This window comes from Elephantulus edwardii, unplaced genomic scaffold, assembly GCF_000299155.1.
Source record: "Elephantulus edwardii isolate Elephantulus edwardi_28Jun2011 unplaced genomic scaffold, EleEdw1.0 scaffold00317, whole genome shotgun sequence".
NCBI classification, from domain to species: Eukaryota; Metazoa; Chordata; class Mammalia; order Macroscelidea; family Macroscelididae; genus Elephantulus; species Elephantulus edwardii.
The window spans coordinates 527,092-544,007 of record NW_006400067.1 but is presented as its reverse complement, the minus strand read 5'-3'; the positions used below and the strand labels follow the sequence as shown (position 1 = coordinate 544,007).

At 42.2% G+C, this 16,916-nt stretch overlaps 1 protein-coding gene across 1 annotated transcript in view; it reads right to left on the bottom strand.

Moving 5' to 3' along the window:
• ADAMTS16 (ADAM metallopeptidase with thrombospondin type 1 motif, 16) overlaps positions 1 to 16,916 on the bottom strand; it is a 311,357-nt gene that overhangs the window by 201,489 nt on the left and 92,952 nt on the right. The window contains exons 4-6 of the mRNA XM_006901302.1: positions 14,830 to 15,112; positions 9,889 to 10,088; positions 5,753 to 5,836 (exon numbers count right to left, since the gene is read on the bottom strand). Coding sequence (XP_006901364.1) covers positions 5,753 to 5,836; positions 9,889 to 10,088; positions 14,830 to 15,112 — 567 coding nt within the window. The remainder of the gene's footprint in view (positions 1 to 5,752; positions 5,837 to 9,888; positions 10,089 to 14,829; positions 15,113 to 16,916) is intronic.

Here is a 16,916-nt window from a genome sequence, read left to right as displayed (position 1 = left end):
GTCTGACATACTTTGGGCATGTTGCAAGGAGGGACTGGTCCTTGGAGAGGGGCATCATGTTTTGGAGAGTTGAGGGGTGGCAAAGGAGAGGAAGACCTTCGATGAGATGGATCGATTTTGTGAGTGGAGTGGTGGGAATGAGTGTGTTTGAGATGGCGAGGTTGACACAGGATAGAGCAGCATTTAGGGCTCTTGTACATAGGGTTGCTCTGAGTTCACAAGCAACTCAATGGCACACAACAGCAACAAACAAAGGAGAAGAACTAGCCGTACGAGAAGGGGCAGGATGAGTGGTGTCATCGGCAATGAGATATGCTGCTAGCCCAAGGGCATCAAGTTGATGCCTCTCTGGAAGGTCAAATCCACCTGGGTCTCAGGGGCAGAAAAAAGGGGCAAATTCCTCCCATGAATTATAAAGCTTCCAAAATCCCAGTGGAGGGTCTGCTGTCAGTTACAGCTTGACAGATGTGAGAGAGGCTGAGCATCGCTTACACAAAATAGGCTGAGAGGATAAAGAATCTGTACAGAAGACCACAGATATTATTTATCACATTCTAATGGCAAACTTGTCAAGATGAGAATGGTGAATTCAAGAACCAAAGAGTTTGGGGGCAATGGGGACACCTTCAAGAGTAGACTGTACCCAGCAAAGCAGGCAGAGATTAGGAGAGAGATGGGACATCTATCTGCCACCAAGGTCTTAGTTCTTTCTGACCAGACATAATCCTGAAACCTTGTCTGTCCCAGAAAACACCAGGATGTGAGGCAAACTTCAGAGTTAAACTTTTGACACGGGAACAAGCTGACGTATCCGTCCTGGCTAGCTGTAGAGCTTGCAGCTTGATGGCAACAGCGGCCCAATGCCCTGTGAAGGAACAACTGGTTGTCCCCCCACCACCCTTTTCAGTTTTAATGTTATGTAATGTATTTACACTTATTTAAATAAAACTTGTTTTCAGAAAAAAAAGAGTAGACTGTGCTAGGCTTTATTTATATGGAGGAATCCTGTCCATGTCTGGGTTAAAGGGTCAGTCATTAACTCAGTGTTCACTGGTCTGGATGATTTAATATTGGCTTCTTAGGGAAAAGGTGAGGCAGTCTGCTTCCACAGACATTGACAGCATTGTCAATCCACAGGGCATTTCTCCCTGTCCTCCAATGCTGCTACTCTATTGAGTTGCTTGAGACTCAGAGTGACCCTGTGCACGACAGCTTTGAATTCTACCTTATCCTGAGCCAATCTCATTGTCTCTGACACACCTAATCATATTACCCTCGTCACTGTGTCAATCCATCTCATCCAAGTTCTTTCTCTTCTGTGTTGTCCTTCTACCCTTCCAAACATGATGTCCCTCTCCAAGGACTCTCCCTCCTGGAACCACACCCAAAGTGAGATGGAGCTTCACAATCCTAGCCTCCAAGGAGTAGCTTTGTCTCATCCTCTCCAGGACAGACTTGTGTCTTCTTGGCGGTCCATGGTAAGTTCAATACTCTTCTCCAGCACCACAACTCAACATCAATTTTCTTCTATCATTCTTGTCATTGTCCAGCTCTTTGACACACAGCAAGTAATTGAGAAGACCACAGCTTAGATAAGGAATACCTTAGTCTCCAAAATGACATCCTTGCTCTTCAGCACTCTGTAGAGGTCCCTGACAGATTTTTCCCAGTGCAATTTGTCTTTTGATTTCCTGACTATTGGTACCAAGAATGTTGATTGTGGAATCAAGCAAGCTAAAATTGTTAACAACCTCAAAACCTTCTCCATCTATCATGATGCTGCTAAGCAGCCCAGTACTGAGAATCTTTGTTTTCTTGATGTTCTGTTTCAGTCCATATTGAAGATGACAATCCTTGACCTTTTGTAACAAACACCTCAGGTCCTCCACAGTTTCAGCAAGCAAGGTTATGTCATCTGCATTAACACAGGTTATTAATGAGTCTTCCTCTAACCCTGATGCCACATTCCTCCTCATAAAGTCCAGACTCTCAAATAATCTGTTCTGCATATAGATTGAAAAGGTATGGAGACAGGATGCATCCCTGGTATATACCTTTCCTGATTTTGAACCATTCAGCATTTCCTTGCTCTGTTCTGATGACGACTTCCCTGTCCAAGTTTCATATGAGCTTTAGTAAGTGCCCAGGGATTCTCATTCTTCTCAAGGTTAGCCACAATTTATTGTGATACACACAGTCAAGTTCAAAGTTTATGAAACTGTTATTTTAACATTTTTTCCCCAATCTGAATGTTTCCTCCTTCACTGCTTATTTGGCTTTTTCAGAGAATCCCATAACCCAATGCTGCACATACATACTGGGGCATGCTTTGCATTCTTCAAGCAGCGATTTCCAGGAAAACAGCATTAATTAAAGTTAACACAGGTGTATGATCAAAAGATAACCCTGCTCATTCTCTGCACCTTGGATGAAGTCCAAGGTGAAAACCCTTTCATACAAGGAATAATTAACCTGCCACCTGAGAAGCCCACTGGGCACCAACTCCTACAGCCCCAAGCATACACAAAACACAATCAAGTTGTATCTTCCGTGACTATCCATGCTAGGGACCAGCCTGGCCATGTGAGCTCACCTGCACAGCAAAAAGGCAGCATCCTCAACCTTTCAAGTATGAAGGACTCTCTTATTTCATTTCAAAAATCTTAATTTCATAAACAAAAAAATGATAGGGTAGAGGAGATGTGGCCGAGATGTCAGCCAAAATGGACAGGGCTTTGGAGTCAGGACTCATTCTCCTAATTCAAGTAAACAATCAACTTGGAACAAAATCAAAAGGAGACCCTTTTATGAGCATGATCACCTCCTTCCCATTGCTTAGGATGAGAAATGTTGCTTGCTTGGTATAAATTGAGGTAGGCTGTTGTTAACTACAAAAGGTTCACATTCCCAGAAAGGGCTTTTGTAGTTTGAATCAACAGGCTTTTTATTGGCTGATGTTTGGAAGGTAGATTTCCACATCTTTTTTCTTCTCTCTCCTTCCACCCCCCAACTAGTTTATTTACAAAATTCTAATAAAAATTTGAACAAATTCATTCAATTTCCATCACTCCCCAACCCTTCAATTTGTACAACCCAATGATTAATCCCCTCTCCCCCTGCACATCCACATCCCTCTGTTTCCAGCCTCTCCCACCCCCTCCTGGATCCACATACTCATTCTGCAATAATGGTTTCATACAATATTTATCCTTGTGGGACTGAGTTAGTTCACTCAGCATAATGCTCTCCAGTCCCCCCCAAGTTAGGTAATAATTTGCAAAGTTAATGCTCCTGCATGCTGCATAGTATTCCATTGTGTGAATGTACCATCATTTCTCAATCCATTCATTTGTGGTTGGCCATTTGGGCTGTTTCCATGTTCTTGCGATGGTGAATAATGCTGCTATGTACTCAGGTATACAAATCTCAGTTTGTGCCTCAGTTCTCATATTCTCAGGGTATAATCCAAATAGTGGAATAGCTGGGTCATATGAAATTTCCATGTTCAGCTTTCTGAGGAAGTGCCAAACTGCCTTCCAGAATGGTTGCACCATTTTACAATTGTGTATCACTGAGTTGGAAGCCCCCCATAGCTGATCTCCAGAGGGTTTTCAGAGGCAGTAAATCACATGGGAGGAGACTGTGCATTTTTCTCTCACAGAGTAGCAGGTGGATTCGAACCACATACCATTAAGTTGGCAGTGTAATTCCTTGACATTAAGGCACCAGAGTTCCCTGTTCAGCTTCATAACAAATCTACATGCTTCCACTGACAGGCAGGAAGCTGCACAGGCAGTGCATTGGTCAGCAAGGGGGGACCTAGTCCCTCTGCAGGGAAGCCAGAATTCCATCAGTGAACCCTAAATACTTCCACAAAGAGGTCCCGGATGACAGGGGGGATTCTTGTACTTGCTGCTAGTAAGATCTGGCACAAGTTGAACTTTTGTCTGTTCTAAGAGATTCAAGCAAAATGCTTCAGAATAAAATACAATCAAAGGATCAAGGCATGGTGGTTCGAATCCACCAGCTGCTCGAGGAGAGAAAGATGGGCATTCTCCTCCGATGTGATAAACTGTCTCCGAAAACCCACTGACGGTCAGCTATGAGTCACTTCCGTCTTGATGGCACAAAACAACAATGACAAGAAGGATGAAGGTAATAAGGGGTAGTCTCATCATACTCTGGACGTGGGAAGTCATGCCATCAAACAATGTCGAGCTAGTCAAACAATGTCAAGCCATATGCGAGAATTGAGCTTCCAGGCAAGGAAACAGTCTTAGTCTTCTGGCCATACAGAGAGGCTCAATTCCACCTAAGAGCTCCTGTTTGTGGTCTCTATTCCTGAATACTCACTCAGTTAAAAACATTCTTACACTACTGGGCATATACCCCACAGCAGATATATGCACATCCATGTTTATTGCGGCTTTGTTCACAATAGCAAGGAGTTGGAAACAACCTAAGTGCCCATCAACAAACAAATGGATAGAGAAGCTGTGGTATATTCACACGATGGAATACTACGCTGCATTGGAAAGCAAGGAACTCATGCAATATTATTCAAAATGGGTGACCCTGGAGGACATTATGCTGAGTCACAAAAGGACAAACACTGCATAGTGCCACTGCTATAGAATGAGACTGACATCAGGGTTAGGGTAAGAATGAGAAAAACTGGATGAATTACATATACTGCATTAAAATCAATGAGGGAGAGAAAAGTTTAAAAACATTATATTTTAGGACATTATGATTATCATAAGAGTCCAGAATGAAGGTTGCAGAGTGGAGTATACTCGAGGTGGGGGTTGAGGGGGGATTGTATAGCAATAAAGGAATGTTTCTTTTACTTTTCAAAGAGAAGAGTGAACTGGGGGTGGGGGTGGGGTGGGCGAGGAGAAAAGTGCAACAATGAATGAATGGAAATCCAAACTCTCTGTAAATGTTCATTGAAATGAATAAAAAAAAAACAACCAAAAAAACCCCACAAACATTCTTACAGGTCATCTTCTTATAAGCCAAGTTAAGAGTGTTTTTGTCAATATGCACATATGAAAGTCACAAAGTATCCCCTTTTCCACCCACCCTCTACAGACCAAGATGTCCTTCTCCAGGACCAGTCCCTCCTGATAACCCACTCTGAGTGTGTGTGATGAAATCTCACTGCCTTTGCTTCTACGGAACCCCCTGGCAGCAAGTATTCCAAGATTATTATTATTTTTTTAGTCCACCGTATAGCCAACAGTTTTACCACATCAAAACTCAAAGGTATCACTTCTTCTTCAGTGTATCTTACTCATTACCCAACTTCCATAAGCACACGAAGCCTGACACATCTTGGGTCATGCACATTTTAGATTTCAAACTGACGCCCTGGCTCATTAAAGCACATTATAGGGCTTTCTGGCAGCAGATTTGTCCACAATCCATCCTCTGATGATTTGACTACTGCTTCCATGGGTGTTACTGTGGATCCAAAGAAAGAATGCCATCTGCATAGGGCAGGTTCTGAGTCCTTCTCCAAACTTGATGCCACATTCTTCCTTATACAGATCAACTTCTCAGATTATTTGCTGGGCATATAGGTTGAATAAATATGGTAAAAGAGTATACCTCTGCTGGCTTTCACCTCACTACATTAGACACAAATGATTTTTTAAGAAATTCCTGAGAAGGAATGACAAATGCATGCATTACTCTTGGACCCATTGTTATTTAAAAAAAGGTGTTGGTTATTGCCAAGATATTGTACCTGTTCTTCTTCTAGAAGAATCAGCCCTACGATGGCAATGTTGATATTCCCTCCTATCGTTCCATCTTTGAATAAAGCAGACACCTAGAAAGATTTTTTTAAAAAAAAGAAAAGCAGGAAATTAGTGTCTTTGTTACCCAATGGTGGCTTTTCAACAGCCTGTCAGTGAGACAGGAGCCCTGCCAGTAAAAACTAGCCTCTTTCTTCCATAGTGACAAGGTTATGATAGCATTAAAATTTTTAGATTGTTCCACAGTTGGGAGTAACAAAGCCCTAACTGTGAATCCTTCAGTCCTCACACATTGGTGGATGAAGTTAAAATGGGACTTTTTTTTTTAATATAAATAAAAGAGTTTAATTTTTTTTTTCAACTTTTCCTGAAACCAACATTATCTTCTGGCAGTTTCCTGTCAATATCCTATTCTAGTAATATTTTTAAATTAATTTTAATGAAAGTTTACAGAGACTTAAGATTTCCAGTCATTCATTGTTATACTTTTCTCCCTGACCACCCCTGACCCCCAATTCACTCTTCTCCTTGAAAAGAAAAAGAAAAACTCTTTCATTGTTATGCAATCCCTTCCTCCTAAGTCCACTCCACTATGCAGCCTTTCCTCTGGACTTCTGTAATGACAAGAATACCCATTCATATATCAAAATGGGACTTTTTTTTAATCATCAAAGGGCATTGAAAAGATTACCAAGTGTCCATGCTAGTAAGTGGAACCCTGGAAATCAATGCTGTGGGTTACATTCTGAGTTGCTAATCAAAAGGTCAGTGTTTCAAATCCACCAGGCTTTCTTTCTGTGGGAGAAAGATATTTGGCAATCAGTTCCCACAGACATTTTCAGCTTCAGACACCCTGCGGGCCAGATCTGCTCCAGCCTGGAGCTGCGAGGAGTCTGAAGCAACGCAACAGGAGTGGGGCTGGATTTTAATTGTGGATGCTGCTAAGTGTCCCTGAAAGAGGAAATGAGAGTTTTTAATCACAATGGTGAGTGTATCAGCCAAGGGCTCCCCAGTTCTCCTGACGAGGCATTCCAGAAACATAAGAGAAACACTTGGGAAGTGGCCAACATGATCCAAGAAGATAAGGAAATAAATGTGCAGAGCAGATGGCTGAGGAGAGAACCTAACAGCAGGCGGCAGTTCACAGACAGGGCACAGGATGATGAGAAGGCCTGAGCAAAGGCCGGGGACACCGTGTGTCGTGAGCCACAAAGAGCCAATTTCATCCTTAGGTAACAGAACATTCTAGAGCACAGAAGTAGCACCATGTGCCCTGGAGCAGCCCGGGCCCCGCAGCCTCCACCACAGGTCAGAGGAATCACCCAGGACTCTGCTTCACCCTCTACCTCAGCTCCCTGCCAGGACACAGCTCAGTCCACAGAGGACCAGAGAGCATCATGGGAAGACGGCACATGTCAAGAAGCACTCAGCTTATTAGCGAGGCCTGTGACACAGTGGTTAAAGCCCATGGCTGCTATGGGAGGCCCAGCAGCTGGAACACACCAGCCACCCTGGGAGAGAGGGATGATTCTGTAAGGTTTACAGCCTCGGGGCGCCTGCGGGACTGGTGTACTCTTTCTTACAGGACAGCTAGGAGCTGAAATGATACGTGTGGGCTTCGCTGATCGATGGTCTAGGATCAGTTAGTTGCTTTCGAGCCAACCGCAGCTCTTGGCAAGCCGGTGTGTACGCTTCATACAGTTTCAAAAGGTTCAGGCTTTTGAGGAAAATCCCCAGGTCTCTCATCCGAGGTACATCTGTGGTTGTTGTGTACTGCTCAGTAGGCATCGACCCATAGCTGACCTTCAGGCAGATTTTCAGAGGCAGTTAACTGCGCTGAAGGAGACTGCCTACCCTTCTCCCCTGGAGCAGCAGATGGACTCGAACCATGTACCTTCATGATTGCAGTGCAGCTTCTTGCCACTAGGCCACCAGAGCTCCCCAGAGCGCCCACAGGTCCATCTAGGTGGACTCAAACCATCAACCTTTCTGTTCGTAGCTCATTCTTTTCTCTATCCAGAGACGTCCTTATTTAGGCAGGAGGACAGGAAGGCTATTTCAAAAATATTGCTCATAAAGAGTTTTAAGGGGGAAAGAAACACACTTTGCTAAGCCAAGGTCTTTAAAATCACTTGCCATGTTTCCCCCTGCTCTCTATTTTCTTCTGTAACAATTTAAAATAATTATTAGATGTCCAGCAACTGATTATATTTAATGAGTTTTATAAAGAACCCAACAAAGGGTAGCTTCTCCTAAGGAGTAATAAAGAAGCAGGTAATTTCTCAGCTTAAAAAAAAAACAAACAAACTTTCACTTATCAATAAGCACTTTCTCTGAACAATAGTCTTCTCTTTCTGAACTAAGCTATTCTTTGAAAGTTTGAACTATTTAGCCAATTTCTACAATTTAATATGTTCAGATGTTTTGGTCATAGATCCGTGATGAGTTGTGGTCGATTCGACGGCACCTGATGATATCTTATAGGCCGTTATTTTCCTTAGGTAGAAACATTTGATGACGTTTAAAGGCACCAAACTCTGTCCTTTTTACTTCATTTGCTTTAGTGATTTTTCATTCCAGTATTTTCAGTTAGTTGCTTACATGCCTTTAGTTGAAAGCAAAAGTGACATCCACTTCCAAAACACCTTGCCTCCAGAAACCCTATGAACTTGGAGAAACAATGAAAGTTATGTGTGTTCAGTTTTTTCACTCACAGGGTCCCTATGAGTTGTCTATGACTCAACGGCACTTAGCAACAACAAAAACAACAACAATGCATCAGAGAGCAGGACAATGACTAAGGATGACAGAAAAATCAAAGCCTTTGACTCATGGTGCTGGACTGCTCACTGAAGGGTCACCAGTTTGAATCCAGCATTTGCTTTGTCCTGGTCTTTTCAGTGACTTCCTATGTATCCGAATAGCTTTCGACTCAGATTTTCTTATTCAACTGCTTCCTACTCAGGAAGGTTCCCCTGATCCAAAGCAGGGTTTTTTCAATTGCTTCCTATGCATCTGAAAGTTGAACAATAAATAAGGATGGCAGAAAAATGGATGCCTTTGAATTGTGTTGGAGCAGAAAACGGAATATCCTGTGGACTGCTAAAAAACCAAAAGGGCCTATCTTGAAGGAAGTGAAACCAGAGTGTTCCTTACCTACCAGTACCCCCTTGGGTTTTCAGAAGCAGTTAATAATTGATACAGTAACTAGGACAATAGGGACAGATAAGTCAGAGACAATGAAACTGATTCAAGATAGAGCAGGGTTCGGAGCTAGCTAGCGAGAGCTCGCTGTCTATCTGTCTATCTATCTATCTATCTATCTATCTATCTATCTATCTATCATCTATCTCTTTACATGTGGAGTACATATATTCAGAGAGAGAGAATTAAGAAGTAGAAAGGGACTTCATAATCTACTCTCATAAGGATTGTTGTTAGGTCCCATTGAGTTGACTAAAACTCATATCAACCTTATAAACAGAAGGTCCGAACCCTGTTCTATCCTGTGTCACTCACACTTCTTGACACATAAAAGACCACTGTGGCAGTCACTGTGTCAATTCAACTGGTTGAGGGTCTTTCTCTTCTTCATCAACCCTCCACCCTTCTCAGCATCATGTTCCTCTCCAAGGAATAACCCCTCTTAGTAACATGTCCAGTGTATGTGAGGTGAAGCTTCATCATGTTTGCCTACAAAGAGCCCTCAGGTTGCACCCTCTCCAAGACATCTCTGTCTGTTCTCTTGGCCATCCATGGGATGTTCAGTGTTCTTCTCCAACACCATAGCTCAAAGATACCAATTCTTTTTCTGTCCTTCTAATGTATTGTCCAGATCTCAGATGCATAGCAAGTAATTGGACAGACCATGCCTTGAATCAGATTCATCTTTGCCCTCAAACTAAGAGGATCTGGATTACAATGTTAGAAACTAAGGGTAGCCCGCCTCAGTCATAAGGAGTCATTGTTAGTTGGAATTTACTCTAGAGCACACAACAGACAACATAGACATTTTATACAACTGTGACATTTCATATTATAATCCACATTTTGCAACCGAGTTTATGTAACAGTACACACGTGCCCTGCCAGGAAAGGGCTAAGAACATAGGAAGGTCTACCGTACCATGTTAAGTATCGTCAGGACGTAGGTTGTGATGTTTTCATGACCATGGCTTTCCATCATCTTCTTGTCAACCACCACCAAGGTCTCCACATTCAGCTCTTCATTTCTGTGTGATTTCAGAAGGGCACGCTTCAGCCGGACAGAGGACTTGTACTCATCGGGAAGGATGAACAGGTCTTCTTGGGGGGGCTTCGGCATGTCTGTGGAGGAGAACAGAGTAAGCAAACCAGAGGCAAAGACTGAGTGACACAAGGCCGAGTGCGACATCTGATCTTCTACGATGCCACTGGAGTAGACTTGATTCACCAGTCTTTCAGTTGGTGCCAGAGAACAAAACTCCTGGTGCCATGTATCTTTTGGCCTTGGAAAACAGTGCTCATGATAAAACTATTTAACCTTAAAATCCATAAAATGAAGATTGTGTTGAAGGAGAAGACCCAATTTAAGAGTAGTTGTGTAGTGTAGTTGTCACGAAAATTATTCCTTTATAATATGCACAGGTAAGTTAGATAATGAATTTGGAAGATGGGAGAAAAAGTGATACATCTGAATTGTAATTTGGCAAAGAATATTGAAAAATTATGGATTACCAGATGAATGAGTTGCTCTATTTTTGGAAGATTCTTCCATAAACAGGATGATGACAAAACTTGGTCAATCTATGTTAGTCACATTATCAAGGACTGGCTGTTGAAAAAATACATCATGGTTACAAAGGAGAAGGTCAGAGGCAAAAAGGAAGACCCTCCATGGAGCAGAGACCGTGAATTTAACAGTGGGCCCAAGTAGAGTGATGACTGCGAGGATGTTACAGGACCAGGAGATGCTTTGTGTGTTGTGTTCAGAGTTGCTGGGAGACAGCACATAAAAACTAAAAACTAAAAAAAAAACAAACAAAAAACAACAAAACAAAACAGCAAGATTTGGGTTCTTTGATTCCAAAGTCCTGGAATGTGGAAGCAGAGCTTCACAAGCTGTAAATATGTAAACCTATCTCACAGGGCTATACAAAAGATCAACTGATAACACAACAGAATTAACAAAAACAAAAGACCACAATTACCTGTCATTAAGATGTTTAATTACATCTGTTCCTTTGAATGATCTGACAGTTTAAACATTGATTTTTTTCCCCCCAGTATCTGGGCACATGACTGGTTTGACTAGCTTGTTTTCTTTTTAAAAAAGGTAGGTATATTTTAGATGCATTATGAATATCTTCTTGTGTTCATACTTATTATTCAAGAGTCATACATGTGTACTTAATATAAAGGTAAAAATACTCCATATTCTTTGTAAACCATTTATAAATATTTTATATACAAATAATAAGTTGATCTGGACTATAATAAAAAAGTGTGATGTAAGAATTGGAGAAAGATTTAACCTGTGGTATGTGGAAATGTGGCATCAGGATTGGAGGTCATCAACAACCTGCATTATGCAGATGAAACAACCCTGCTCGCTGAAACAGAGGAGGACCTGAAGCGCTTGCTACAGTGGGTCAAGGACTGCAGCCTCCTATATGGATTGAAGCTCAACATCAAGAAACAAAGATTATCACTACTGGGCCTACCGGCAGTATCATGATGAATGGTGAAGAGATTGAGATTGTTCACAGCTTTAGGTTGCTTGGCTTCACAATCAACACTCTTGGTACCAGCAGCCAGGAAATTAAAAGACATATTGCAATGGGAAAGTCTACTATCAGAAAGCTTTCCAAAGTGCTGAAATGCAATGATGTCAGGCTGGAGACTAAGGTGCACCTGATCCAGGCCACAGTCTTCACAGTTACTTGCTATGCATCAAAAAGCTGGATAATGACTAGGAATGATAGAAAGAGAATTGATGCCTTTGAGTTGGGGTGCTGGAGAAGAGTATTGAATATACCATTGATTGCTAGAAAAACAAACAGGTTCTTCCTAGAGAGGATGAGACCAGGCTGCTCCTTGGAGGCAAGGATTCTGAAGCTCCATCTGACATACTTTGGACATGTTGTACATAGGGTCACTATGAGTTGGAGGTGACTCAACAGCACATAACAATAACAACAACAATAACAACAACTTAATGTGCATGTGAAAGTTGTATGATCTCTAAGGAAAGCAGAGGTAGAATTGTGATCTCTGAACCGTGTTGGTGAAAGATACCGAACACACAAAAGACTGCCCAAAGAACAGAGAACTCTGTGTTGGACGAAGTGTAGCCAGGGTGCTCCTTAGAGGGAAAGGTGGGGAAATTCCTTTGGAAAATCCTTTGGGCTTATTTTCAGGAGGCATCAGTCCTCGTTGGAGAAAGACATTATGCTTAGAAAAGTAGAGGGTCCGTAAAAGAGATAATCTCATTGAGATAAGTTGATAGTCACTTCCTCAGTGGGTTAAAATATGGCAACAATTGAATGGATGGTGCAGAAGAGGGCAATGTTTTATGTCCTAGTACACAGAGTTGCTATATTGTTGTTATGTGTCGTTGAGTCACTTGCAAGTATGTACAACATCTCTCAACACTGATCTATTATCTGCCAACCTTGTTTTCTCTGACACACCTACCCCCATAACCCCAGTCACCGAGTCAATGCATCTCATTGAGGGTCATCCTCTCTTGCGCTGTTCTTTCACCCTTCCAAGCATGATATCCCTCTCTAAGGATTGGTCCCTCCTTGCAACACATCCAAAGTATGCCAGATGAAGCTTCAGAGTCCCTGCCTCCAAGGAGCAGCCTGGCCTTACCCTCTCTAGGACGAACCTGTTTGTTTTTCTAGCAGTCTATGTTTTATCCAAAACTCTTTCCCAACACCACAGCTCAAAGGCATCAATTCTTCTAACATCCCTAGTCATCATCCAGATTTCTGATGCATAGCAAGTAACTGTGAAGACTATGGCCTGGATCAGGTGCACCTTAGTGTCCAGACTGACATCATTGTTCTTCAGCACTCTGCAGAGGTCACTGACAGCAGACTTTCCCAATGCAATTTGTCTCTTGATTTCCAAGCTGCTGGTACTGAGAAGTGTTGATTGTGGAGCCAAGCTTACGGACGCTGTTAACAATCTCAATCTCATTACCATCTATCAAGATGCTGCCAATCGGCCCAGGGGTGAGAACCTTTGTGAGTGCCTATGTGTTGGAACTAACTAAAGGGCACCTGACATTAACAATATCTATTTAAATATTGCTCAGATGCCGGGAATTTGAACAGTGCCCTCCTTTAGTTTAGGTACCAAGGGATGTTCTCAGACCCTTTATTCAAATCTCCTTAGACACCTGCAGTATGCCCACTTCTGCTACATGTGCTGTGTCCAGCAGCAGAGGTGCCCAGGAAAGCAGTCCCCACTGGGTCAGAGGTAAGCTGGACTTTCTCCCCAGCTCCCAGGAGGAGGGAGAATCAGGTACTTAGGGCCAATTCCAGTAAACACGCAGCTCTCATTTATGATGTTGGGAGCATTGCCTATTAAAAACTGTAAAGAACAACTCACACCCTAATGTGTTGAAAGAGATTTTAAGAGGTCATGGATAAAATGTTGTGAATGAAACATGTCCTGTTCTACGGCATCCTCCTAGTATCTGCTTCAATAACTGTGTCTGTCAGTCCATCTCCTTGAGGCTCTTCATGTCCTTTGCTGACACTTCACTTTTCCAAGATATTCTTTTCCAAAAACAAGCTCTTCTTGATAACATGTCCAAAGTAGGTGACAGAAAGTCTCACTGTTCTTGCTTATAAGGATGACCCTAGGTGTGTGTCTCCCAAGATAGACTTGTCTTTAAACATTCCATATTCTCCACCAACATCAATTCTAAGACATCAGTTCTTCTTGGTTCTCTTTATACAGTCAGGCCTACACGTAAAAGTCACCGCAGCTAAAACACTACCTGGATCCACACCTTGATGTTATTGTTGTTAGGCGCTGTCAAGTTGAGTACAACTCAGAGCGACACTATGAACAACAGATCTGAACCCTGTCCTATCCTGTGTCATCCTCATCATCTCCAACACACTTAAGCCCGCTGCTGAAGTCTTGTGTCAATTCATCTCATTGAGGGTCTTCTACTCTTTCGCTGGCTGACCCTCCACCTTTGTAAATATGCCATCTCTTTGCAAGGGATATTTCTCCTGGCAACATGCCCAAAATATGTAAGATAAAGTTTCACCATCCTAGCTTCCAAGAGACTCTGGCTGCCCTCTTCTAACACTTATCTGTCATTTATTGATGTTTTGCTTTGCTTTTTTATATTCAGCACTTTTCTCCAACACCACAATCCAAAGGCATCCACTCTTCTTCTTCCACTCTTATTCCCTGTGCATCTCTCACATGCATAGCAAGCGACTGAAAAGACCATGGCCTGCATCAGGCAAGAGGATTATATCATGAAGAGGATTAATAGCTAAGGTGGCTAGAGCTCTTATGAAGACCTACAGCAAGTTCCTCCCTTCTCAGCACTTTTTCATGTAATCTGTCCAAGGACAGACTAAGAGATCTTCAAAATAATGAGTCATGAACACGGTAAACACACAAAGCCATTTTATACTGAACCTATAGATAATAGGGTCCCTCTGGAGTCATGTTACTTGAACAACATGTAGATAAATTTTTGCCTCGTCTGCAGACACACGTTGAAGAAAATGTCAAGTATTCCACTGACTTACCAACTGTAAATATACAAAAACAAGTGTGTTGCTGTCCTGTCAACCTAACTCATGGTTCACCTCTTGTGTGCAGAGAACTGAGCTCCATAGAGTTTTCTGGCTCTTGCTTTATGGCAGTAGAGTGCCAGGCCTTTGTTCCGTAGTTCTCTGGACAGCTTTAAACCACCAGTAGTTCTTACTCAAGAGGCCGCTGGAACTCAGCTTAAGTTGGTAGCTCATCACAAACCACCGGCATAATGCAAACTCCTGTGGACATGAGTGATCATGAGACACACAGAGGATTCCCCCTACATACATACATTTCTTGCGCCTTCCACAGAAATGCTGCTTGTCTGGGTGCTTGGCTTTCGAGCCAGCGTGAGGACGTTGGTGGTCTTGCTGAGAGTGATGGAGACTGTCCAGTTCTCGCCGCCTCTGGATCATCATGATCTCATTCCCCCTGTGTGACCGGGGCTCCGCAGCTCTCTTGTACAGGATGTGGGAGTGCGGTCCACCCCGGGCAGAGACATTGAGCTTCCCTGTGAGGTATGAAGGCAGTGGTTTCAAGAAGTAATCCGCTTCTGGGGTTCTTATCATGCCTGACTGGAAGAAAACAAAGACAACTCAGTTATATTTTCGATCACAGACCCGGTCAATTTTCTAAGCATTATATTTATAGTGTCCTTCAGCAAACATGCTCTCCCTTCTCTCCAGGGCATCGCGTGCTGAAAAGGCAGGAAAACTTCTTTTAAGAATTAGGAAAGAGGTGGCCAACACACACAGGCAGGTAGACAGACACACCCACCCACACACCCACACACACACACACACACGCACTTGTGTCCTTGGAAAAGAGTTGTATGGGGCGCTCCATGGTTTAACACTCTAAGAACAGAGGTATATGCTCAGGAGCATTAAAAAAAATCAGTTATTTTAAATTTTAAAAAAATGGAGAAGCGTAGGTACATCAATTTAAATAAAAATGTGGGGAGAGTCCCAGATAAACAGAGGAGATGAGCTGTAAAATCTTTGAAAATGTCAATCTTTCCTCTGTATATCATGATGGTGCCACTCGATTCAGCTGTGACAATTTCAACTTTCTTGAAGTTGAGGTGGAATTCAGTTGGAAGGATATATAGTCTTTGACCCTTATCAGGTAAAGTCTTCATCTTCCTTGCTTCTAGCAAGGAAAGTTATGACTCTTCCTCCAATAATGATGCCATATTCTATATTTAGTCCAATTGCTTATTCACTCTTTTTAAATTTTATTTTATTAATTTTAATGAACATTTACAGAGATTTTGGATTTCCATTCATTCATTGTTGTACTTTTCCCCCTGCTCAACCCTCCCCACCCCACACCCCCACCCCAGTCCACTCCTTTCTTTGAAAAGGAAAAGAAAAATTCCTTCATTGGTATACAGTACCCCACTTATTCACTCTTGTCCTATCCTGTGCCATCCTCACTGTACCCAACACACTTGAATCCACTGATGCAGTCACTGTGTCTACCTATCTTTTTGGAGTCTTCTTCCTTTCACTGACTCTCTACCCTTCCAAGTATGATGTCTGTCTCCTGGCAACATGTCCAAAGTCTGTGAGACAAAGCATCACCATTTTTGTCTCCAAAGAACATTCTGAGAGCACATTCTCAATGAAGCAAACACCTTAATTGGTTTCCATAAATTCTCAGAGCAACTTAGCATCTAGAATGACAACAATGCAAAGCTGCAGAATAACAACAGTTAGGAAGCTTAGGTGCCTTTGTTATGTGTTGGGCTGCTGCCATTCACCAGCCCCACCTGGGGACACAGATGAGCAGTCCCCTCTCATAAAGAGCTGTGGTCTCAGAAATCCATGGAAGGTGGTCATGAGCTGAAACTGACTCATGGCAGTGGGAATATGAACAAAGAATGTCACATACTCAGGAGGCCAGCTGGCATATTTAGCTATCAATATTTTAAATGCACAAGTTAGTTCTAGAATGACACTTCTTTTTAATTCTTGACAAATTATTTAGCATTTTCCAGTGTTAGTGAATACATAAGGAAATATATTAAAGCATTATTTATAATAATAAAAATATTTCTAAACTAAGCCAAATGACACCAAAAATCCTTAAAAAATATAAACAAAAACAATTTAAATATTTACAAGTAAGTCCAAAGTGATTTTTAAAAGGTGCATGTATATAGTTGGTTTAGAGAATAAGGTGCGTCTGATACAGGCCATGGTCTTTATAATTACTTGCTATGCATCAGAGAGCTGGACAATAACTAAGGATGACAGAAAAAGAATCAATGCCTCAGTCACAAAGGGACAAATGCTATATGGTGCCACTGTTGTAGAATGAGGCTGGCATTGGGGTGGGGGTAAGACTGAGAAAAACTGGATGAGATATGTTTAC